The sequence below is a fragment of the Thunnus thynnus genome, chromosome 12, assembly GCF_963924715.1.
Source record: "Thunnus thynnus chromosome 12, fThuThy2.1, whole genome shotgun sequence".
NCBI classification, from domain to species: domain Eukaryota; kingdom Metazoa; phylum Chordata; class Actinopteri; order Scombriformes; family Scombridae; genus Thunnus; species Thunnus thynnus.
The window spans coordinates 28,285,180-28,311,411 of NC_089528.1; the positions used below are offsets into that span (position 1 = coordinate 28,285,180).

The 26,232-nt window shown below is 39.9% G+C and overlaps 1 protein-coding gene across 13 annotated transcripts in view; it reads right to left on the reverse strand.

The window, feature by feature from the left end:
* Positions 1-26,232, reverse strand: part of LOC137194624 (disco-interacting protein 2 homolog C) — a 240,339-nt gene that overhangs the window by 26,491 nt on the left and 187,616 nt on the right. For 11 of the 13 annotated variants that reach the window (XM_067606706.1, XM_067606702.1, XM_067606714.1 and 8 more), the window contains 13 exons: positions 23,408-23,531; positions 19,170-19,279; positions 17,786-17,888; positions 17,603-17,667; positions 17,420-17,513; positions 16,182-16,301; positions 15,076-15,190; positions 13,582-13,721; positions 12,502-12,638; positions 12,188-12,396; positions 11,168-11,282; positions 8,340-8,541; positions 6,912-7,021 (listed from right to left, as the gene is read on the reverse strand). In XM_067606706.1, coding sequence (XP_067462807.1) covers positions 6,912-7,021; positions 8,340-8,541; positions 11,168-11,282; positions 12,188-12,396; positions 12,502-12,638; positions 13,582-13,721; positions 15,076-15,190; positions 16,182-16,301; positions 17,420-17,513; positions 17,603-17,667; positions 17,786-17,888; positions 19,170-19,279; positions 23,408-23,531 — 1,644 coding nt within the window. The remainder of the gene's footprint in view (positions 1-6,911; positions 7,022-8,339; positions 8,542-11,167; positions 11,283-12,187; positions 12,397-12,501; positions 12,639-13,581; positions 13,722-15,075; positions 15,191-16,181; positions 16,302-17,419; positions 17,514-17,602; positions 17,668-17,785; positions 17,889-19,169; positions 19,280-23,407; positions 23,532-26,232) is intronic. The other 2 variants (XM_067606715.1, XM_067606704.1) reach the window with 1 other exon arrangement.

Sequence of the window (26,232 nt, forward strand, 5' to 3'; positions counted from 1 at the left end):
AATCATCCCGATTATTCCAAACCTCCGACTAAACCAAAACTTTATTATAAAGTTCAGCAGCCTTTCAGTAATGATGTCGACTGATAGACTCAAAAAGCGCTTTTTAATGTAAAGAGATGTGCAGATTTAACAGTTACCAAAAACAAAAAGTGCCAAATATTTGTATGATTAACCCTTTCATGCATAGTGGTCACTATCTTATATATGCATGGGGGTTTTAATGGTATATTTGCACATCAGCCAACACAGTGGACTCTAGTGTGTCATCCTATACACTGCCATTCATTGGCCAGCCTTTGTAAGTGCAACACAAATTTCTCAAAACCATAAAACTAGGGGTCAGCAACCCGCATGCGGCTCTTTAAATCCTCTGTCCTGGCTCCCTGCGGCTTTGAAACAAAATATCAATAAGTAATGGCTATTTAATTTTAAATTTATTTTATTTTATTTATTATAATGTAATAGTTGTTATTTTGGAGAGTTAGGTGATCTTGCAATATGAAAATAAAACGTGTTTTAATAGTTTGTTGATTGAAATATACATCACCTGCCGGGCTGTTGCCGGGCAACAGGCAAGTGTATTTTTTGAACGGTCTGCCCCCCGGTAGGCTAACGACAGAAAAATCAAAAAAAAAGAAAGAATTTCTGATGAAAACAGAACTTTTAAAGCTTCATGGACAGATTTATTTGCTTTTACTGTTGATGAGAATGGTTCACCTGTTTGTTTAATATATACAATACAAAAAAATCAAACCTTTAAAGACATTTCCAAAACAAACACTCAGCTTTGATCGAAAAAGAGCCGTTTCGGAACTGCTGCGGAAAACTCATGAGTGTAATGTAACTATAAGTGGTGTAATCGTCATTTTAGGGATCAAACAGATTCTGCGGCTCCAAGTGGGTTTTATTTGGTGGGAAATGGACTCAAACGGCTCTTTGTACGCTGAAGGTTGCTGAACCCTGTTATAGACTGTGAAAGCTCAAAACCAAGATGGCCGCCTGCTGGCTGAGGAATATCTTGCTAATCCTTCAATAGTAATAGACCCTTGCAGTTAAATACATGTTGTAACATCAAGTAACATTTAAGGAGTAATACAATTGTTAAAATTTCCAAGTATTGATTTTATGTTTGGAGAAAATGACAATTAATCATCTGTCCAATAAGTTGGACAAACTCCTTGAAAAATGCATGTTGAATTATTTGTTTTCATGCCTAAAGAGGAATAAACCACTGACTGAGGTTATCATAATTCATGCATGAAAGGGTTAAATTCCAGTGACTGCAAAGTTTATCATAACCAAAACATTTTTCTTCCTTAAGTGACTGTAAAAACTTTTTACTAAGTTTATATTATCTGATTCTGCATTTAGTGTTTCAGACTCAACTATCAAAAGTATCATGTTTAGGTTAGTAAATGTTGAATGTTAAAGATGCTTTTTAAAACTTTAGAGATTTTATAAACAAAAAGGCATTTTTTTGAAAGGAAAGCCTGCGATGTGCAGATTAAACAGTTATCATATCATATCTCATACCCGTATTTTCCTCTTCAAACGACTGTAAAAACTTATTTTTGTGCGAGAGAGAGATACCGAGGATACATTTTCACATTCTGCAGATCCCGTTTGGTGTTTCAGATTCAACACATAAAATCGGTTTGTGTTGTTGGTAAGAGACGCCGTAACCCCCGGCGTGCCCCCCTCCGCCCCCCCCCCCCCCCCCCCGGAGCTCGACTGAAGCCTGAGATTGAACAAACTGGAACCTGCCTGCAGATAAAACCTTCCTGTTATCTCTCTGGCATGCTAAACAGCAAACACACAAAGAACCTCTGTCTTGAGTTTATGTGTGTATGTGTGTGTGAGTTCTTGTTAAATTCCACACAGTAGATATAAATCTGGTCTCATATAGTAGAGTTTTATCAGTTTTTATGTGTGTGTGTGTGTGTGTGCTGGTGTTGGATTCTCATGTTAACACACTGAAGTCTGCAGCTCAGTCGCGTCTGATGTCACGTGACGAGACCGACCACCCGGCACGTATAGACTCAGAAATAAAATGGTCAAAACATTCCAGCAGCATTTAAAACTAGAAAACTGACCAATCAGCGAATAAACACACGAGTCGCCGCCATCAGATACGCTTACAGACATCATTTATCTGTCATGTTTGATATGTACATCTCCCAAAAAATGCCTTTGTTATATCCTGATTTACATTTTTTCCGCTAACGTGGCTGTGACATTGGTCTCTCTGCTTCTTCTACAACGGGTTTTATTCTGTATGATTGTTGAAAATTGGTGAGAAAAACAGCTTTTTTTTTTTTTTTTTTAATAGTTCAGCTTCACATTTCTACTGCTTATCATTATATTTAATTATGTTTCTGCTGATACGGAGTGACAGTGAGGAAGGTCTGTCTTGTTTCATCAGTGAATATGAGACAAATGTCAAGCAGTCGCCGTATTTATGTTGTTTTGTTCACTGTGATGGAGAGCAGAAGGTTTGACGTGCTACTAGAAAGCAGAAGATAGTTGAGCCTTTCTTTTTAAACTTTCTTGCTGCGAGCATCAGACACTAGAGCTGCAACGATCAGCTGATTAATCGATTAGTCGTCAACTATTCTTGGAGTCATTCAAAGAAAAAAATTGTCCAAATTTTCTGGTTCCAGCTTCTTAAATGTGAATATTTTGGATTGTTGGTTAAGACAAAAGGAGACATTTGAAGACGTCATCAAGAGCTTTGGGACATTTTGTAGCCAAACAGCTGATTGATTAATCAAGATAATAATGGCCAGATTAATCAATAATGAAAATAATCATTACCTGCAGCCCAAATGCTAACCAGTTACAGTTCTTGTCATCTCCACATATATTTTTGAGGAGACACAGGTCATCTAAGTTACATCTACGGAGCCTTTATCAGTAAATACAGCGCAACGCATTAACAGAATTACTGTCATATTATCTTCTATGATTCAAAAAAAAAAAAAATTAAATATTAATAATGTTACAGTTTAGCCTAGCTTAATACACTGTAGTATATTTAGATTTATTTTGTTGAAAAACTATACTTTTTTAGTATTTTTCCAACTTCAGTAGATGATGCTTTAAGAAAACATCAGTAAGGCGGCGCCCTGATGGTCTACAGGTTTGCTTCAGAGTCTGTATTCTATCAATTATCTAATAAAAGGCATAAAATGCCAGAAGGTTTTTCTATTAATTTAACAACTATTGTGCGAGGCAGGTAAACTCCTCCCTGGTGATGTAGATTTGGTCCCAGTGTGAGTATTTATCAGCGTGTAGAAGCTCAACGCTCAGTCAACCTTCCCCGAACAAATAAACATCATCAAAAGAGGAACCTGAGAAGACTTTCAAAATAAATCACATTTCACTCTATAAGATTACACTGACACACACACACACGGTGCTACAGATACCCTTGTTAGGACATTACATTGACTTCCTTAACCAGGACCTCAGAAATAACGTTTTGCCTTATTAGGACCAAGTTTTGGTCCCCATGAGGACTACTGGTCCCGACAAGGTGGGTGTTTATAGTGGAAAAGGTCCCAATGAGGTAACAAACACACACACACACAGAACATTTCAATCAACAAAGGAACATTTGCAAAAAAGCAGCACCGACAGTCTGAAGAGTGCGAGGAGCTCATTCACACAGAGGGCCTGGTTTTCAGAGGGATGAACAGAGAGGTGGGGAGTTAAACGAGCAGCGATGGACGAGTGAACAGACGGATGACGGGATGAATCGATGAGTTCGTGGACATGAACGTAACTAGAGAGAAGAAGCAGCAGGAAGGGAAGGGAAGGAGAGAACAGAAAACTTAGCTCTCGTTTTCTGGAGATTCATCAGTTTCAAGCCACAGAATCTGCACAAAAATCACAAATGTGATTTTAAATGAAGCTTAACCTTTTAACCTTGTAAAAAGCAACATAACGGACCTCATCTGCCAAAACTAATTAAACCACATTGACGAGCATTCCCAAATGAACACTGACCCACCGCCTCATCTGCTGAGAGACGAGTTGCCAAAGTCGAATAAATGATGCCGTTCACATCTGTTCTGATCATTATCATCATGGTCGCCTTGTTTGGATTTTTTAATTATAGGACGAAGCCTTGAGCTTATTAGTTTCATTTCAGTTGAATTCTGAAAACGGCACATTTGTTGAAATTTGATTAGCGGCTAAATCGCCTCTGATATCGATGATATTCAGTCTTTTTTTCCCCAAGAAGAGTCTGCAGCTGCTACAGAGTGCAGATATCACATGCAACGTCTTAGTTTAAGCAACAAGATATTTATGCTTTTAGTTCACATGTTCAGTTGTAAAGGAGGAAAACATCAGAACAGCTAAATGCAAAATGATCTGTTAGAGGTCAGAGGTCAGCTCAGATTCATCAATACAGATGTTTTCCTTCAAGTTTCTTCCATCTTTAAATCTTTAAATCACTTTTATACAAGTTACAGCAACAGTTTCACAGGTGTGTTGTGTCTCTGTCTGACAGGACTCTTTATCCTTCCCTCTACTATCATTATTACAGACTGCTTCACTGATCCTAAGGTCACTTTCAGGGTTTCACATCTAACAGCGACTGTAGATAAGACGTTTCTATCACCGTCTCATCAAAGCAAACCTCAGTACTGAGCGTTTGATGGATGTTTGTTATGTGAACAAGATGATTTACTGCTTGTCACGGTGATTCAAGGCCTGATTGTTGATGAAGTTTGGATGAGTCATATCGTGCACCAGTATATTTGCTTTTGACCATTTATTCACATGTGCATGATGATGGTTTCAGTGTCTGCGAGATGCTGTTAAATGAACAGCTGGGGGAGGATGTTAGGATTTATATCATGGCCGCTGAAAATTGGATTCTGATCGACTGGAAGTTGTGGATTAACTTTTAGTGTCTGGACAGTTATGACGAAGGTGTTTGTTTGTCGTTCTAAATGAATGTGCCGGTATTAAACTGTAGCCAGCAGTGAGTCTCAGCTAAAGAGCACTGAGTTATTTAAGTAATCAACACCTGCAAATGGTGAAAATAAGAATAAACAGTTTCTCAGTGAGCAGATTTAATTTTAAATAAATCTGATATTTGGGTGAATCTCGAAGTTCAAATCAACTGACGCTGGGAGGAGGAGGAGGGCTTAAACAGAGGAGCTAATATAACGTTAGCCACGGTGAAGCTAGAAGCCGGAGTCTGAGGAGCATCACACAGATAATAAACACAGCGAGAGAGCGAGGGAGAGCGAGGGAGAGCGAGAGAGCAAGTACCGGTGTCTGTGACAGAGAGAGAGAGAGAGGGCGTTATGTAAAGCTATTCTCTATATTCTTGAGATTGAAATCAGTAAACTTCTCTTGCGGTTTCAAAACTTATCAGGAGTATAAAACTCCTGTCTGAGCTGCTTGTGAACTACTTCCTGTTCGGCTGGATGTTGCCAAAACAAACAACAGATATTCTGAGGCTCAAGGAACTAAAGTATATTTTATGATGTTTAAAACAGAGAAGACAGATCAAAACGAGTCATGTGAAAGTTAACAACTAGTTTAACTTTACATTATGACATTTTAAACAGGAAGATGTTCCAGTATCAGCCTCCTGGTGGATGCAGTTTATGTCCTTAATATATAAACTTTATATTCTTGTGAGCTTTATTGAATACACAGGCAGGTATGTGAACAACACTACTGGTTTTGCAACAGCTTGTCTTGGCGTATAAGCAGCTTAACCGTCAAATAAAAGCAAGAACACAATCTAACACAATTTGACACAAACAAACGAGAAGAAACGTCGCCTCAGAAATCACATATCGCCGTTACCTTGCTTGGATTTGTTCTAATCTACTCCTGCAAACACAGTTTAAAAACCACCAGAAAAACAAAGTTCATCAACATCTGCGCGGCGGACGTCTAAACAAACGAGAAGACTACCAGCCAGCGTGTAGCTGAGTGTGTCTGATGACACAGGCAGCTGCAGCAGCCTCCCCGTGAGCTGCGGTGGAGGTGGTTGGTTGTTATTATTTGGGGCCTGTCTCTTCTCATTAGAGTCTACATTAGAGGGTGTGCAGCCGCCGGCTGGCTGACGCTGTAACTGATGACATTTCCAGCACGACTGACGAGAGGAATATCAGTTCTGTCAGCAACACACACACACACACACACACACACACACACACACACACACACACACACACACACTCCCTGTTGCTCTCTCTGTCGCCTCTGGTCTCGCTTTTCATTCAGTCTCTCTATTTAAATTATACTTTGTTTTCTTTCTCTTCATTCTCTCTCTCTCTCTCTTTATGTCTCTTCTTCTTGTCTTTATTACCTGTATTTCTGTATTTCTTATTCTTGTTCTCTGGATGTCTGTTTTTTCGTAAACTTTCCACCTCTCGTGTCTTACTTTTATTGGCCGCAGCATCTAAATACACTCTGCGTTTTCTCTAACTTTTTGTTGCAATCACCAGCGACCGGCTGCAGACTTTCCTTTTCGCTTCTTTAACTACTTTTCCATGTCGAGTTATAGTGGAGGAAAAAAAAAAACCAGAAGGAAAAAGTTGAATATAATCCTGGAGAGTCTTTTTTTTTTTTCTTTGATTGGAGCTTGATCTTCCAGGAAAAAAGGTGAAGCGAGTTTAACTTCCTCAAATGATGACGTCATGATATGATGAAATATGCAAACGACAGCACCGACTATGATGTAATCGATAAGAGACCAAGAAATGATAAATGTGAATGAACCACGATGGAGTGAAACATGAAGAAATGCAGCCCCTTCGTCTGCTTTACTGTATATACATGTGTGTGTGTGATGTTGATGATGATGATGATGATGATGATGATGATGATGATGGTGATGGTGAAAACCAGCAGCCCCCCCCTCCCCTTCTCACACACACCTTCCTTGCCTGGTCATTGTCTTCAATCTGACCCAGATCCCTGCCGCTGGCCTGAGCGATCCTCTTCCCCGACACCAGATTACCAACCATCACAGACGCAGGGCCAATCTCTGAGGAAGAGGAAGAGGAGGAGGAAGAGGAGGAGGAAGACATGAGGAGAGGGGGAGGACAGGATAGAAAACACGGAAAATAAGTGTCATCTTAAATATCTGAAAATAAAGGTTTATTTGTTCAACGAGACCTTTTTAGAAACTTGTTTTACATCCTTTACAGCATCATCAAGAGCTTTATTTTGAAAAACTAACCACACTAAGGCTGCAACTAACGATTATTTTCATTATCGATTAATCTGATGATTATTTTCTTGATTAATCCATCAGTTGTTTTGTCTATAAAATGTCAGGAAATTGTGATAAGCCCAAGGTGACGTCTTTGAATGTCAGTTTATCATCATATGAGACACAAAAAGCTTGAAATTCTAACACTTAAACCATAATTTGATGATCAGAACAGACTGATCGTTGCCGCTGTAGCTTAAACAAAGTCTGATGGGTCCATTTTCAGACTGGAGTCATCGCTTTGAAAACAGATCAGTGCAGCTTTTTTTTTTCTATCAGGTTTTATTGAATTAATTCCCCTTAAATACCTCTGAGATGGAAGATTTGCAAAACAAATAAGCATATTGTATTACAAAAATAAAAATATAAAAAAAAACAGTGATTCACCACATATTCTTTACACCTGAAATTGTTTTACTGCACTTACAATATGTGCAGATTGTTTTTTTTTTAAGTTTGTTGTCGGGTTAACCCGTTGCTACTTTACCAATCAAAAACTAAAGCTTGGTTGCTATGGTAACCTGCACCTTGATTTAGAGTTTTCCTGATATAAAACTACCAGTCTGTCTTCCTTCATATCTCTCCTCACATATTACCTGTTTATCTGTTTCTCACTGTCTCTATTATCTAATAAAGGCAAAAATGCCCTAAAAAATACTAGTATTTAAAGTATTTTCCATGACGAGGGTGTTCAAATCGATTAAACCACACAGACAACATTGTTTATGACCTCATCTGTCCTGGCTCATCTGTGAATTTTTCATTTTTTCTAATGATTTGTGATTTTTTTATAATGAAATTTACCTTTCTTATGATGTGAGAAGCTGCAGCAGAGTTTTCAGATTTAACAAATTAAATCTAAAAGTTATAAACATTCAAAAATAATAGTAAACAACATTTAATGTCTGTCTGTCTGAAAAAAAGCAAACCTATCCGGCTCTGCTGCATCGATTTTCTGCTGCAAACATCACCTGGTGGCTCTTCACCTCCACCCACCGAGGTTTAACTCAACCAGTAACTGATCAACGAGCTTCCAGTCTAACCTCCACCCATACACCGACATTTTCATAACACCCCTTCACACTCTAACCTGGTTGTTTCTGTCGGGGTTTGGGCAGGTTGGTGACGCAGGTGTGTGGACACATGAGCACGTTGCAGGGGTGCAGCGCCCCCTCCAGGAAGAGCTGCTTGGTCTCTGATAGGTGGATGCCACCCAGGGGAGTCTTGGGCAGGGTGTTGGAGGGCACCAGAGCCAGGCAGTAGACCCCAACCTGGTGGATACCGTCTATCGCCTGGAAAGTTGATATGTGTTAAAAAGAAACACTTAAAGACAGAATGAAGTGGCATCTTTATGTCTTTATTTGAAGTAACTCCTGTGGATAAAGTAACAGTAACAGAGTGTGTAAACCAACACAGTTAAAGAGAAAACAAGATGTTTTGAAAAAGGAAGAGCAGAAGTTTGGGATTTCTTTAAAAAAAATGTGATGGCTTTTTTTTTTTAATGGGTCAGATTTTATGCTCACGCCCACTCGAGCAGGATGAAGTCACCGTTTAAGACACCGCTGTTTTCCAGAAAGTTAAAAGTTTCCATTTCATTTAATCTTTAAGGACTGTCGAGGCTCTTTAAATGTGCTTCGGAGTAACAAATGACATGTTGAAATATTGATAAGTTAGGAAATTGTGTGTAAATGTGCAAACATCTGCTAAATCTTACAAAGTGAGATTTGCTCCCAAGTGGAGAAAACATCTGTATTTGTAAAGAATCACACTTTTATAGCTAAATGACTTCTGAAATCAAAACATATAAGGAACAATACTGATACTATTAACCAAATAAAGGTTTTTCAGCTAAATAAAAAAGGGAATCCATTTAAAAAATAGTAATAGCAACAATATTTTAAATCATTTTATAATAATTGTCACAAATTTCCAGAAATTTGTTTATTTGTTTCATTTTTTAACCCCCAAAATACACATGAATGAACTTTTATTTTGAAAATACGGTTTAAATTACTGCCAACAGATAAAACTATTATTACATGTTAACATCTGAGATCTGAAATAACAATGTATATAAATTTATTAGTTTGTTTATCTTTATTTACTTTGGAACAGTATATTTGTCATCATCATCATCATTTTAATGTTTTTTCCCTGCACAGTCGCCCACAATCTCAGCCTCGATCGAAAACGCTGACTGCGTCTCTAACCAGACGAGCTGAATGGAAAAACAGCCAGAGGAGACTGTATCTGAGATGCTAAAGGAATAAAGAGATTTGGTTTTATTGCAGCCATAAAAAATGCAGACGGTTTATATAGTTTCACCGCAGTCTGCACGCTGGCTCAGAGAGATCTGGAGTTTGGACTGAGGTTTGTGTTCATGCACAGTATGAATGTACAGTAATGGTATCGCACAGAGACGGAGATGTGGTGTGAAAGACTGTGTGTGTGTGTGTGTGTGTGTGTGAGCTGTCTCTTTATGAAGTGGTCTGTTAAAATATGTCTGTCTAGTGTGTGTTTGTCTGCACTGGTTTGTGTTTAAGGCTGGCAGGTTTTTCCTTATTGTCAAAAAAAAAAATCCTGTCAAAAGACCAAAACCAACAATGTGTTTGTGTAACAGAGTCAATTATACAGCAGTTATTATAATTACACAAAATCTGTTAATAGTTACATCCTGACGTGCTACGCCTGCAGGGTCAATGTGGAACATTGTGGACTTCCTGTTGAATTACAGTTGTAAGTTTGTTTATTAGCTTAAACTTCTTGTGCAGTATGCTAATACATTCCTATGTTCTTTAATTTGTGTAAGAGCTAAAGTTAGCTGTCACGATAGACCAGAGGTTTTTATTATTTACCTGTCGTCAGGTATGTTTTCTGTGTTTTAATGTGTTTATTACAACATGGCTGCCCCTTTCTGTTGTTGTACTCCATGGGAGAGGTGAGCGACATTGTGGACTTCCTGTTGTTGTAAGTTTGTGTATTAGCTTAAACTTCTTGTGCAGTATGCTAACACATTCCTATGTTATTTAATTTGTGTAGGAGCTCAAGTTAGCTGTCATAATTGACCGGAGGATTTTGTTATTTACTTCTGTCGTCAGTTGCTAGAATAAATGGTCACCTCCAAAGATATCCCTGCCTGAGCCTCTTCCTCAAAACACAACACGCACAACGCTAGAAACCACCGGTTACATTTGTGCGCCTCTCAGTATTACCCACCCTTTTTGTTGCAAATTAGTTCCTGCTGAAGATGTAAAAAATATTTAGCTTCATTTTTTTTTTTTTTAAAGACTCAGTTATTTCCTTAAACAGTGGGCCACTGTAGTTTTTAACAAACATCACTCAAACAGGAGGAAATAGTGCATTTGTTGGGGACTTGGGGATTTTCTTTGGTGGATTAATACACATTTAGTGCTCTACCGAGTATTTCTTCAGCAGGACGATGTGTGTGGGATTGAGTCAAAATAAACTGCAGTGTGTGTGTTCATAGTGATGAATGAACATGTCACCCAGTGCAACAGTGTGACTCACTGATGTGTTTGTGTTGTTATGGACAACAATGGATCTTTATGACACAGAGGAATAAGACGTATCAAGCACTGGACACACAGATACTTGTTGGTTTTGGTCTTTTTCGTGGGACTTTCTGACCATAAGAAAAAGATTATTAAGAAAAATGTGTGTCCGAGGTTTGAGTCTTATCAGATTATAGTATATTTACATTGAAAATAGAGAAACACAGTTATTAATGTTCACTGACCACTGTCTGCTCAGCTGTGTCTGCTCAGCAGCACTGGCTTCTTCATTTTAACACCAGTAAAGGTCAACGAGAGCGACTAGTTATACTCAACCTGTGTGTGTGTGTGTGTGTGTGTGTGTGTGTGTGTGTGTGTGTGTGTGTTTGTGTGTGTGTGTGTATACCTGCAGAACTCGGCTCATCCACTGGAAGCTGTCCTCCTCGGTGGAGTCGGGCCGCTGCTCTGCAACGACCACGATTCTCTCATCATGAAGCACCGTGATGGAGAACACTGCTATCCTGCAACACACACACACACACACACACATATATATATATATATACAGTTTAATGCAACAGCACCACAAACTACAGCCTCCAAAATGACCCTGAAGTTAAATCAACACCTCTGACACAGTATTTAACAGTTATAATTACTTTACACGTAAATATTTTACATATAAATGTATGTATCAGTTCACAGAGTATCAAGTGGTTTAAAGCTCTCGCTCCACCTCAACCAGCTACACATAAAGGCATCAGTAATAATAATTAAGTAAAAATCAGCTGTAGGTCTGACTCAGTATAGATTTCCTGCTCTCCCAGAGTGAAGACAAAACAATGAAACAGCATAAAAACTAGACAAACAAAGAAAAACAGCTGACAAAAAACATTCTTCATACATGAGGTAAAACACCTTTTTTTAAGGGTGAATTCTCAATAACAGGAAACAGCATTTGGCGAACAACAGATTTAACTGTATATAGACAGGTTGCACAGATTCAAAGGGAACAATAAGAGATTTATTATTGAAACATTAATGGTGATTCAGAAGAAGGAAATATCTATAAATGTTTAAATTTTAAAGAGGAGGGAGAATTTCTACTGTGAAATGGACTGTTCTATACTGTATAAGCTCTACTGCAGAGTCTAGTTATTGGTTCAATAAGTTCTGTGGAAGTAAGAGGTTATTATAATATAATATAGTAATATAAAACTTTGAAAACAGCCATTCTGTACAATGAGTACTTTGACTTTTATACTTCTTTTACTTGGTATTTACTTACTTTTTCCACTAGTGTAAAACAAAAACAAAACAAAAAAACGCCACCTGCAGGAGCTCAACCTCCATCTACAGAAACATCCCATCAAACTGTTTGATTGACAGCTGCGGTACAGAATCATCATCACTCTGAGCTGCTCACCTGCCCCTGTAGACAAACTTCATGGGCTCCACAGCGAGCGCCGTGGCGACGATGTCGTCAGCGTTGTGCCGTCGGCCTCCGACCACCATGAGTCCGTCCATCTTTCCCGCGACGTAGATCAGACCTCCGGGTCCGATGAACCCCAGCAGGCCGGTCCTGGTGAAGGGAAACTCGCTGATGGGAGCTCCGCTGTTGGACATCGGGAAGACCTGAGAAGAAGCAAAGTCCAGGTTCAAACTCAGTTCAGCTTTATAACTATTTTAATAAAGAAAAAGGAATAAAATAAAACATTAGAGATACAAGACAGGATTTACCTCAAAGGTGTTCTTTGTCATGCCGGCCAGGCCGTAGTAGGAGGTTCCCGTGGCAACGGTGCAAACACACAACTCTCCGATCTCATCGGTTTTACAGAGCTGAGGGACGCCTTCCGGCTTCACCACACACATCATTGCTACAGCAGGAGAGAGACAGAGGAGGGAGGAGGAGGAGGAGGAGAGGGAGGAGGAGGAGGAGAGGAAGGAGAGGGAGGTGAGGGAGGAGAGGCAGAGGAGGGAGGAGGAGGAGGAGAGGGAGAGATGAAGGAGAGGGAGGAGAGGGAGGAGAGGCAGAGGAGGGAGGAGAGGGAGGAGAGGAAGGAGAGGGAGGAGAGGGAGAGATGAGGGAGGAGAGTAAGGAGAGGGAGAGGAGGGAGGAGGAGGAGGAGAGGGAGAGATGAAGGAGAGGAAGGAGAGGAAGGAGAGGGAGGAGAGGGAGGAGAGGCAGAGGAGGGAGGAGGAGGAGGAGAGGGAGAGATGAAGGAGAGGGAGGAGAGGGAGGAGAGGAAGGAGAGGAAGGAGGAAGTGAGCAGAGAAGGCAGAGCGTGAGAGGAAGGAAACAAGAAGAAGGGAGAGAGTATTGAAAGAGGAGAAAACAGCAGGATATGGAAAGAAGATGAGAGAGGAAGGAAATAAAATGATCACAGGAGGAACTTTAAACATTTTTGAAAATTGACTTTTTTATTTTGTAATTCTCACAGTGTTTAATTATCTTCATAATAATAATAACTGGTAATATATTTATTTAATGGAAGACTATTTATATGCTTCTGGTATTTCAATACTGTCTCTAAATCCTGATTAAGACAATAATATGATAATGAATTTAATTATAAAACACTTGAAAACTTTGGGTCTCCAGTTTTGAGATAGTGAAGAAGGATGGAAGATGGAAAAAAACAAAGAAAGTAGGAGGAACATCAGTAACAAATGATAAAATGAAAGGAGGCAAATACAGGAAGAGGAAAAGTATGAAGGAATGAAGGACAGAAAAAGAAAAAGCTGTCGGCCTACATGTTGTTGGACTGTTTCTCAGAGTTCATGACAAGTTATATATAGCTGTATATCCTCATATCTCACCTCCAGGCATGACAGATCCGACGTCCTGCAGCGTGAGGACCGACAGCTTCTCCTCGGAGTCGACCCGGATCACGCCGTGACTCAGACCCTGCATGGACAACACGCCGCGACCGGGAGGGGTGCTGCCCTCCTCCACCGGCCTGCAGGAGACGAGAGCAGACAGACAGACAGTCAGACGAGGAAGAGACCGATCAATTAAAAATAAAAAAAAGCAATAAATACTTTTATACGGTGCAAAGTTTAGATAAAGTTTAGACAGTGAGAGTCTGGGGGGGGGGGGGAGAGGTACAGACAGTCAGACAATTTATGAAGGATATTTTTTGGAAAATTAGGACATTTTTGGAAAGCGAGGGAATTTCTGGAACATGAGGACATGTTCTAAAGCATGTGGAAAACTAAAAAAAAAAGATTTAAAAGGCATCAACATTTTAGCAACATGAGGACAGATTCTGAAAATTAGGAATTTTTTCTGGAAAGCAAAAGTAATTTTGGGAAGTTGTGATATGTCTCAAAAGCAAAAACATTCTTGGAAAATAAACGTTATTTCAGGAAAAGTTGGGATTTTTTTAAAAAACTAAGGACATTACTGGACTGTTACAACTGGGTTAAAACTTTTTAGGGAGTTTTAGGGTTAAAGTTAGAGTGAGTGTGTGTGTGTGTGTGTGTGTGTGTGTGTGTGTTCGTGATGTTTATGAGTTTTGAAGCTGCTCTTCTGAAAATAAAATGAGTTCATTACTACTATACCCGCTGAGGCAAAGTGCTGCTTATTAGCCTCTGTGTGACACAAATACTCATTCACATATTCATAAACACACACACAGACACACACACACACACACACACACACACACACACACACACACACACACACACAGAGGGCTTTTTTTATAGCGTCATAATTAAGAGCCAGGAGCAAAAAATTACAGCTGCCTGGTGAATGAACGCTGCCCCGGTTTGACTGTAATGTAGAGTTTACATGTTGAAGTGCGGCAGTGTGGACGATGACAGAGGAGGAGGAAAAGGTTGTAAGTTTTAAAAGCCACAAAACAGTAAAGTCAGGAGTGTTTTTAATGGGTTAAAATAAGAGCAGATTCTAGTGGAAAGAGCAAAAAAAAAGCCACTAAAAAGCTTCTTATTCACTGAGGAGAGTAAATTAATCTCTGTGATGTAAAATTACAGTAAAAATAATTGTATAAAAGTGATGTAAGTTTAAGTGAAAGAGTGTTTATGCTATAAAATAAGTGATTTTATGACAAATTGGTATTTATAGCTGATCATTTTTGTTTAAAATCAGAGGATGTGATGCCTTATGATGGTGGCAACCTGATTACATCATTAAATTTACATTTTGTAGTAACTCTTCTTCTGCGTTTCTGCGTCTGGTGATGTTTAACATATTTTTGAGAGGACGCATGCATACGTACTGTATGTGGAAAAACTGTCTCTAGGTGTGTGTGTGTGTGTGTGTGTGTGTGTGTGTGTGTGTGTGTGTACCTCCGTATAGCTACAGTCAGAGCTTCGGGGGAGCTGGCGCAGGGACAGATGACTTCTGGCTTCAAACCTTTAGTCTGGAAGACGTTGAGGAAGGCGTCACAGGACGAAATCGACCCTGAGAGAAACGCAGAGTTTTTCTTTATGTGCAGAACAGCAGATAGTCAACCTTATTCTTTAACCCCCGAGCTAGCGATGACAGGCTCAAAAGGAGTAGTTTCCACTAGTTTCTCATTTTTTTCAGTTTGATTTACTCACTAAAATCTCTCCAAACTGTGTCCTCTTGTCCGGTGACAGTGTGTGAGTTTTTTTTTTTATTACAACATTAGATCATAAAGCATCAGGCCAAAGAAATGTGATTTAAAGCAGGACTGAGGCGCTTTTGGGACTGTATAACAGCAACCAGCGTTTAAGTTTCTCACACATCACACTGTGCGAGATTGTGTCATGACTGTTTGATGGATCGTAGCAGCGTGATGTAAATTGGGAAAAAAAGTATTTAAAAGAGAGCGGAAACATCAGCTCATCCATCCGCTGCTCTCATGTTTTGTGAAAACTACTTTTTTTGTGTTTTTCGTCTCCATCGTTTTGGTTTGTGTGTGTTTTTCCATTAAAATATCAGCCAAATATATTCTGTGTCATGTAACGCTGTGTTCTGATTGGTTGGTTTGTAATCACGGCTCATAGCAGCAGTCACATTGTGAGAATTTCGTCCTAAATTTCTAACAGAACTATTATTGCAGACTGTTTGGGCGCCAAATCTCCCAGTCGGCCGTCATTGGATGAGTCTGATCACCATTTCAGATTGATGATTGTCATCTCAGGCCAGTGTAAAGCAGCATTTAGCAGTTTATGTCACTTCTAATTGTATTGTTCATTGAAAAGCACAATATTCAAGCTCATTAAAATGCAGCAATACATAAAAAATATAACGTCATTGTGACTTCATCCCAAACTTTACACCCTTGTATTGGCCAGACTGTTGTTAAGGTTGGATATTCATGATCCCCCAGAAGATGAAGCCTTTTGATTTTAATAACTTCATGACCTTTAGCACCATCCTCAGGACAAACTTTACATTTTTAGAGAGTTCTTCAGTGTGTTCTTACAGGGATTCGAACCGTCGGCCACCACCAGCATGCGCAGGGAGCTCAGGTTGACGTCTCGCTGGTCCCGATGGGCCACCAGAGCCCAGTGCATGTCCCGCGACTTCACACACGCCACCTTAGCTACACACAAAACACACACAGCGACACATAGTTACCGTGAGTCATGAAATAAGCTACTTAAAATTATTGCTAGAGGAAACCCAGTGGACTTTAGGATGTAAGAGAAGCCAATAAAACAAATACAACAAAGCCTTTGGTGTAATAAAAAGCCAGTGATGTCACAAGAACCTAAAACTATGATGTTTCTGTCGGTAACACAAGTTCGGGTGAGGTGACACTTCAGATCTACATGATACTGGAAGGTGTTTTTAATATTTTTTCCCCAATGCTGATTTGTACATGTGAAAAAAATATTAGAAACCCTTTTAATATAATACAGCTCAATACAAAACCATCACAAATAAACACAAACAATCATTCTGTTTTATGCTGTAAAGGCAGATTTCCCTCCACATCCGACTCAACGGCTCTCATTTAAAACACAGAAAAACAGAAAATAGAGCCTGAATTGATGTTAAATTATTATTTGTTTCACTTTAAACCTACAATAACTGCAGTTATTGAAAAAAATGCCACTCAGGAGTAGCAGAAACATGTCGTAAACATAAATTTGCCACTGTTTAAGTTGATATGTTGAACTCGTTAGCAAACAGTTGCTAATTTCTACATCCAGCCGTTACGGAGCAACATTATCATTCATCTGGAGTCGTGTTTCTGTCCACCTGGTGAATTTAAGTCCAATATTCACTCTCTTTCAGCTCTGTTTTTACTCTCTACCAACTCCGGAGGGAAATATCTGGCTCTTTTAGCTGCTAAATGCTCCACTATGTTCACCAGCTAGTCTACAGCTAACTGTGTCTGTTTGCCTGTTGGTGCTGAGCAGATAGTGTCTCTGAAAACAGCTGGCTGCTGCAGCTAAAAACGACACCACAAGAGCTCTGAGAGTGAACCAAAACAGTAAAGTTGCAGCCAGACAGCTAAAAAATGAGCTGAAACTCGCTATAAAGCTCCGTAAAGCCGAGAGGAGCTGCAGAGTCGCTGATAATCCTCTGTAGCTTCATCCACTATGAGCCACGACTAACACAATACACGCTGACAGCTCCCTACGTTATTATAGTAAATATTGATTATAGCCGCTTTAGGAAGAAAGTCTAGAATTACTTCAGTGATTCAGTTACCTTTGTACTGGCAGACTTTTTGGATCCAGGACAGAGGGTTGACCTTCATGAGGGCGTAGGGAATACTGATGACATGCATCATGTTCATCACACTCTGACAGACAGACAGAGAGAGAGACGTTCAAGATGTTTAAACTTGCTTCGGTATTAAATATTGTTTTATTACAATAGTGTTTTTCTTACAGTCAGGACAGCGTGCCACAGTCCTACATCCTTCTTGAAGTCTAATACATTCACTATGGTCTCAGCTGGAGGATGAGAGAGAGAAAACACCACGTTACAGGAAATACAGACGGACATTTAAACTGTATCGGTGCTGCTAAGAGACGTGTTCTTCGTCTAATACTTGAGGAAAGTGTGTGTTACCTTCCGTGTATGAGCAGGACTGTGTGAGGGCCTGGCAGTGTGTGAGCATGGCTATCCTCATCACGGTCACGCCGAGGACGCTGCCGTCCTTACAGGTCTTATACTGGACAGAGGAAGATAGAGGGAACACAAATTATCACACAAATGTTCTTTTTTTTTGCTTTGATTTGTTTGTTTGTTTCTCTCCTCTTCTTCCTCCCTCTTCTTTGCTGTCTCCTGCTTTAAGGAGGCCAGTAATACTCCATCAGACATGCCTGTCGGATGATCGAATAGTTTTGGAAACCTCCTCCTCCTCCTCCTCCTCCTCATCCTCCTGCACCTTTCCAGCGTTGGAATAAAGGGGGGCGGCAGCCGTGTATTGAGATTTGTGTAACTTTCTGAACCAGACGATCTGGTCAGCTAGTTGTTGGTGATAAAGTTGTCCTGGTTTTAACTTCTCTCACCAGCTCTCCCTTTTTACATTCCTGACAAAACTATTTCAGTCACTTTTAACGTGAACAGCCACGTGTAACACTATTAAATATCTTCTAGGAGAGACTGTCATACATATTTAAACTATATCACGTCTTCCCTTCCTCTCTCTATGACAGCCGGTGTTTCACTACACCTTCGAACACTTCTGATTTCTAACATGTTGTACAAACAGCTGTGATCGACCTTTATGTCGCCCTCGTCTGACTTTATCTTACTTACATAACAGGTGTCAGTCAACTGCACAATAACATCAAGTCGTCTTAAGACACCTTGATGACAATACTGGTTTATTTCTGAAGCCTGAATCAGCTGTAGACATATTGATTGATGAATTTTAAGTTCTTCTTTTCCAGAGTTTCGAAACCAAACTGATGTGTGATCGATGAGATTCCTTCCAAAAATGAGATCTCCCCTCATCTAAAAAAAACTCTGGCAGCTATCTGATAAAAACTGGCATAAAAATGAAAACACGTCATGAGCTGCTATTAAAGTTATGAATCATGTTGAGACATTAGCGGTTTTTTGAAAAATAAAAAGATACATTTCTATGAGCTGCAGTGATTTTATCTTCCCCCGACTGTCTGCTAAAAACAAAAAAAAGGTCGATAGTTTTTCAATCATCCCTCTTCTTTCATCATTTTCCTGCAGTTCTTCTTTCAATCCTCGGTGCAATCAAGGAGACATTTCAACCTCCCTGCCGGTGCAATTACTGCTCGGCTGTTTTAAAGGGACATCAGGTAAATTCGAATTGATCGGGGGAAGAGGTGATAACATTGACCGGTAGCCGGCAGAGAAACAGTGAAACATCCACTCAGCCGCGATGTGAATCTAATCCAAAAGACATGTAGCATCATTGATTTCTGTTCACAAGATAGTAAAGAGTGGAAGTACACGAGTCACAGAGCGTTACCTCGATGTAGGCGGTGTCCTGGTTGGCGTCCTTGATATGTGGGAACCAGTCTCGGGGAGGTTTGGAGAGGTGTTTGGACTCGACGACGAACCACAGCAGCTTAGGCCAGCCTGGACACACAGGGACATAAAACAAACACACTAATGTCTTTGATGTCTGGGAAAAAGGTTTCCACCGTGAACCCGCCAGCTCCAACTGAGGCAACCGATGCTTGGGAATTCTGGGAATTCTATCCGAGGACGTTTTTATTTAAATTATGAATGGAAAATATGACACCTGCTTCCAGCCAGACATTCGTAGTTTGATCTTTCTTTCCTCGATTTACCCGCTAAACTCCTTCCAACTTCTGATTTCTCAGGAGGACGTTTAAATGTGAAATAGATTTACTAGAGAATTTTTCATTACCTTCACATTACGTGATGGAGAGCTCTGACATGAACAACACACACAAAAAAACAGCCAACTCCACTATGAACACAGTCTGGTAAAGCTTGTGAAAAAGACAGACTTGCATCACTTTGCATCTGCTTCCTACTGACTGTAATATAAGCTCACAGAGAGACAGTGAACCTCTTGTTGTACCTGCAACTCCTGGAAACTATTAGACATCACTGAACCAAAGATAGTTTACTGCAAGGAAAGATGGCAACAACAAAATAATTAAAATATGGAGTGGTGCATCTTCTCTGGCTAACTGGTGACAAGTAAGTAACAAGTGTTTATGAAGCTATTATCATGTGCACAGTATGTACAACATCAGGAAGATCAGACCCCACCTGTCTGAGCATGCAGCACAACTCCTGGTACTGTAACTCCTTACTGTCAGGCCTCCCTGCATGTACACTTAAACCTCTGCAGATGATCCAGAACATGGCAGCGCTGTTGACATCCCTCCACTGGCTCCCAGCTGCTGCCCGCATCAAATTCAAAACCCTGACACTTGCTTACAAAATAGCAACTAAAACGGCTCCTGCCAACCTGAACTCCCTCCCGCCCACTACGCTCTGCCAATGAAAGGCTCCTGGTACCACCACGACCACAACAGGGCCCTAAGTCACCAGCTAGACTCTTCTCCTCTGTAGTTGCCCGATGGTGGAACGAGTTACCAAACTCTGTTTGATCTGCAGAGTCCCTCTCAATCTTTAAGAAAAGACTAAAGACCAAGCTCTTTCGTGAACATCTCTGCACTTGATGAACTGTTGGGAGAGAAAAAACAACAAAAACATGCTTCTATGCACTCTAATCATCGCCTTGTTGCACTTCCTGTTGGCATCTACGTCCTATCGGGCCCAAATTTCAGCTTTATGGCACTTACTGGTGTTGTTGTCTCCTGACTAGATCCCTGCGTGTTGTGTTGTATCAACTCTCATATGTACGTCGCTTTGGATAAAAGCGTCTGCTGAATGAAAAATGTAAATGTAGTATGAGAAGTGAAACAGGGCTTGAGAACCAAAGTTAAACAGAGTCAGGTGTCCACTTTCTGCAGGTCAGAGATCACTAAAAACAAAAGTATTTTATGCCTTTATTGATGACATTGGAGAGATATCACACGAGGAATGAGAAGCTACAAAGGCCTTAACCCACCAAAAGTAAGATTAGAGTCAACAGCACGATGCTTAAAGAAGAACTCCACAGATAGAAAGTCTGTTTCTAGGAGTACGACTGCATATAAAAAGTCGTATTAAAACCTTTTGTGAGCCGTTACTAACAAAACACACCGTCCTCTCTGCGCGGTCGAGTGAATCGAGCCAAGCGGTATTGTGGGTAATGTAGGCGTCTGGTTTTGACGAGGAAGATAAACTTTCGGTTCTGCTGCATTGATTTTGATCCTCTGTGTAAAAACTGTCCAACAACGTTATAGGAGCGCGATGCTAAACTGCTTGAGGGCTCTTTTAATGTAAGCTGCCATTAATATCTAACATATTGGATGCTTAATGTGAGAAGAAATCCTATGACTGTGTGTTGCATGTACTGTAGGATATCTACATGCATTAAGCTTAACCTCTGCTGATATGAAGACAGATTATGATGAGGACGTGCTGCTCGGCGCTGAGTGTTTATGTGGCAGAACATGAGTGAATATAAAATCCTGAGTACATGAAGGCCGTTAATGTCTGCATTAATGCTGCTGTTCCTGCCCGGGCAGCGAGACAGAAAGAAACAATCAGCCATGTGAATGAGATGAGTTTAAAGCCTGCTGATCAATAAGAGGAGCACTCCACCTTAATGAGCTACACACACACACACACACACACACACACACACTCCTAAATCCATGCTGCTGAGTGAGGAGCAGTAAATCTGGCGGCATCATGTTGCTATTTATACATCCATTACTGAAAAGCAAACAGTCGTTATTAATCACTAGGAGACTCTGATGTCTCCCTGTTCTCAATCCATCACGTGTCTCCGTCCATCTGATCTCTTTCTTTCTGTCTTTCCTCCTTCTTATCAGTTGTTTTTCTATTGATTTGCATTACTGCTTCACTGACTCTCTCTCTCTCTCTCTCTGTGTGTGTGTCTCTCTATCGTCCTGTCATCCATTACTCAGCCCAGCTGTCTTCTGTCATCAGTCTGTTCCTTCATCCTACTGAGAGACACAGAGAGAGAGAGACGCGCTGAAACAAGAGCAGCACAGTGAAACTCTGAACTCTGAACTCTGATTGTGTGTTCAGACCACCGGCGACGAAGCGACGAGCTACGAGTCGTTTTCATGAAGCTACAAACTGACACTGACACTGTGTGACGGGCTACAAGTCAAAGATGAGCTGGCCTCAACGCATCAACCAATCGTATGTTTCACCAATTCACCACCTCCCTTCTCTCTCTCCCAACAATTCCTGTTCTGTTCTGTTTAAAAAATGCAAGAAAAACTGATTCTTGTTGTTAGCCGGTTCCCTGTTTAACCATATTTAACCCTACAGTACTTCATTTACTGTGACACTAACAAAAAAAATGCAGCTTGGCAGCAGGTGGCAGCTATTGTGAGTGTTCCAGGTATATAATGTACATATTTAAATGCACAACGGCGAGCTGTGGTAGTGTCTTATGTAATAATACTGAATCATGTTTATTAGCTATTAAAGATAATCATAAATTAACAGACTATGGTTCACAAACCCATGACGACATCGACAACGACCAGTGACAACTCAGTGACAATGTGGCTGTTTTGTAGCTTTGTTGCTCGTAACGTGAACACGCCAGGAGGATGTGTGCAGCGTGCTGTTTAGTGTGAATTATATCAGTGTGTTTGTCACGTCTATTATGTTTTTGCATACTGTATTAGGATTATTACTGCAGTGTAACAGTATTATAACAGTGTTCCTGGTTCATTATTTTATGTCAATTCCTACTTATTCATTATTTGTTTCTTAAAATCCAATTTTCACTCTATTTTAATTGATTTTTCCTCTATTTTATTGTGTTTTTAAATGTTGTTCCAATGAATTTCTTCACCATTTCATTAACTACTCTAAATTGCTTCTGTGTTTGAACGATGTTACACAAATAAACTTGCCTTTTCTCATGTTATTCAAGTACGACTTCCCAGAAAAATTATCACTCTTTTCTGAGGGGAAAAAAACACAAGATATCTTTTACATAAATAAAGTCTGATTTTAAAAACAGAACTGGGGGATAATTTGTCATAAAGCAACATTTTTAATACATGAGGGGTTATGTGGGATTTTATGACCGTCTTTATAGTGCCGACCTGATGTTTTTACTGCTGCAGTTAGAAAAGAAGAAAACTGGAAGAAGAAAAAATCTGTTAAATACAGACATTTTGGCTCATTTTCTCTCTTTCTGCAGCATGTGAGCATTGGTCTTGTTTAGTTATAATATTAAGTTGATCTTCTGCACTCAAGATTCAGGGGATGTCTTCATATCACACAGACTGTATAATGCTATTTTAGCGCTAAAAACTCAAGAGCTAATGCAATTATATTACTGTAACGATGGCATTTTAAGGTTGAACTTAGGTATTCAGCTATGACAGCTGCCTGAAGGTTGAAAGAAATGCTAAAAATGCTAAAAAAAAGAGGTTATTTTCCAGAGATAAAGGGAGCAGGTTTCGGCAAGAACACCCACCAACACTGGGATGTTGTTTCTTGATATTTAACACTTGTGCTTTTATGACAAAAACAGACTTTTTGTGTGTGTGTGTGTGTTGCCATGAATACGCTCCCCGCTGGTATCTGCATGTGCACAGGTGTGATGATGTGTGTGTGTGAGACCTTTGAACTGTGGGATCTCTCCGGTGGGACTCTTGGGTAACCCTTTATGGCAGGCATCACTGGTCAGAGCCACGGTCACTCCACAGCTCCCCAGCAGAAACCCGATCTGCTGACTGCCGGCGTCCTGCAGAGAAAATGTGATTGATTAACTGGAGTGAACTGTAATTAAAGAAGGAGTGTTTCCTGGTGTTTCTCAGCTCCCTCCGGTCTATACTGGTGTTATTTTGGGCGTCCGGGATTCTGAAAGTAAACATCTTGTTCATTTTCTTGTCAGTCCCACCTGTAAATAATGAGTGGGAGTTTTTTAATCTGTATGTATTGGAACTACACTGCAAATGATCTCTTATAGACTGATTTATGTGCCGTGTCCTCTGTGACACCGACAGTTAAAAGAAAAGCCGGTTGGATTGAAACAGTTGTTGAAAATTCATATTATTTAGTCTGCAGTTGGTTATGACTTTGGCATCGGGGAAGAAGAAAATGTACAAGGACTGCTGTTTCCCTCAGTACACAGAACAATGTAGAACGTTCCCTCTTAATTTTCTTTTTATTTGCATTTTGAAAAAAGTGTGTTTTGAGTCCCAATTGGCTCTTCATCAGGCACAGAGGTATCCAAGATTTTTGGGGCACCAGGACAAGAAAAATGTGTATGTGTTTAGCAAACCAGCTGTGTGGGAGGAAAAAAAAAAACATTAAAGGGGACGTATCATGCACTTTCCCAGGTCTGTTTTTTTTATTCTGGGGATCTACTGGATTATTTTTGCATGATTTACAGTTAAAAACTCCTTATTTATCTTATACTGGCTCTTTATGCAGCCCCTCAGTTCAGCCTCTGTCTGAAACAGGCCGTTTTAGCTACTGTCTCTTTAAGGCCCCGCCTCCTGATGAGCCTGCTCTGTTCTGATTGGTTAGTTCCCGGAAGCTGCCCTTTCACAGACTTCCCGTCGGTTCTGGAGGCTACACCAACAAACTAAAGTCAGTTCGAGGAGGAAGTAGAGGTAACTTTCCTGGCTTTTGACTTTCAGGGAGCATTTTTAAATATGTTCACCTGAAGCGTTTGTAACTTTGACCATGTTTAACGTTGAGAGCCAATAGAACAAAACATCACAAAAACCTTGACATCTCCCCTTTAACACGCTGTTTTTGACTTTTACAGTCTGGATGTGAAAGTGCTGTACAGTCATTAAAACCCAGACAGCTTTACTTGCTAGTTTAGTATTATAAATCAAACTCACAATCCATGATACATAATATATAAACATATAAAACTATAAAGATGACATTTTCTTATTTGCAGGAGATCCATTAAAATGATGTTTTCCAAAGATGAAATGTATGTATTGGAGCAGCTGATAGCAGCAGAGCTCAGTAAGCTTGTTTTGGAGATTTGCAGGTTAAAACACACGTCAACGTCTATTCATGTTCTAGATACATACTACGTTTGTGTCAACATTATTTCAATGACTGAATCCAGGGTGGAGGACATATTATAAAAACTGTGATACTGATGCTGATCAGATGTCACTGTAGCAATGGCAGCTGATAAACTGAATATGCAACAGGTGCATTGGAGGAAAGCACAACTTGAAAAAGAAAAACACTTAAAAACTGTCTTATTTAGTATATTTATTAGTTTAAAAACATTTCAGTCTGTTGTTAGTTTACGAAACAGTAAATATTCCAGCAGTAAGCGAGACTGTGCAGGAGTTTTTCTCATTTTTATTTCAGCTAATAAATGTTGGAGAGGTATATTAGTGCGGTTCAATGAGTTGTTATTCTGTGTCACATATGAAAAAGTGATGCACAATATTTTTATTACAGTTTAAAGTTCTCTTTTTCTTTCCTTTTCATCAGTAAAAAGTTGAAATCTATAAAGAAACCGTTTTCTTTGGCTTGAAACTGTCAAACACACACATCTAACACACACATTTTCCCTCCCGATTCTTCCCGGAGGACGCCGCAGCGCTCGACGGCAGCCAATCCAAACTATGACTCAAACAAACCTACGACAACATCAACAGAGATGTTTCTTCAGAGACATTTGGCTCCGATTACACCTCAGCGGAGTTCAGTTGTCCTCTGTGCTTCACCATGACAACTTTGTGATGACTCATGTTTTCAATACAATCCCCCGGTGAAGAATTAAGACCCATTGACTGGTGTGAATTAATGCTGCTTAACGTGAGAAAAAACAAGCAACAAAGACCTCTATGACTGCCTGAGGTCCAAGAAACACTCCAAGAACTGAAACAAGAGATGTTCTTCATCATTCTCTCTCTTCTTCTCCTTCTATCCATCATCTGAACTTCACTGTTTGATCAACTACGTGCTAAAAAAACCCCTAAAAACTAACAAATTTCTTCCAATCCAGGACGTGTGACATCTCATGCTACTTGGGCACTAGAGACCAGAGGTTGAATCATATGTGTGGTTATGTTCTGGCTGCTAAAACATACATTTGAAGGTGCTTTAGATAGATTAGTTAGTTGACATTGCTGTTATTTAACCGAGTCAATTCTCTGGCCATAACTTAAACTAAGTGCTTCGAGTTGCCTCAAAAGAACCAAAGAAACGTCCATCATTGCTTTAGTTGGCGGCGAATATTGCAGGAAAACTAGTGGAAAATTATACAAATCTGAGGCAAGCCAAGAAAACAAACCTGCAACAAATCTTTGTGAAGTTTATAATGTGCAGCCTTTTTTTGTTAACAATGTGTCAGAGAGGAGCTGACTGAATGAGATCCAAACACTGTTCGCTTTCTCTTTTATTATTATTTTTTTTACTGACTATGGTATTTTTCCCTTTCTTTTAAATCTTCTGGTTTT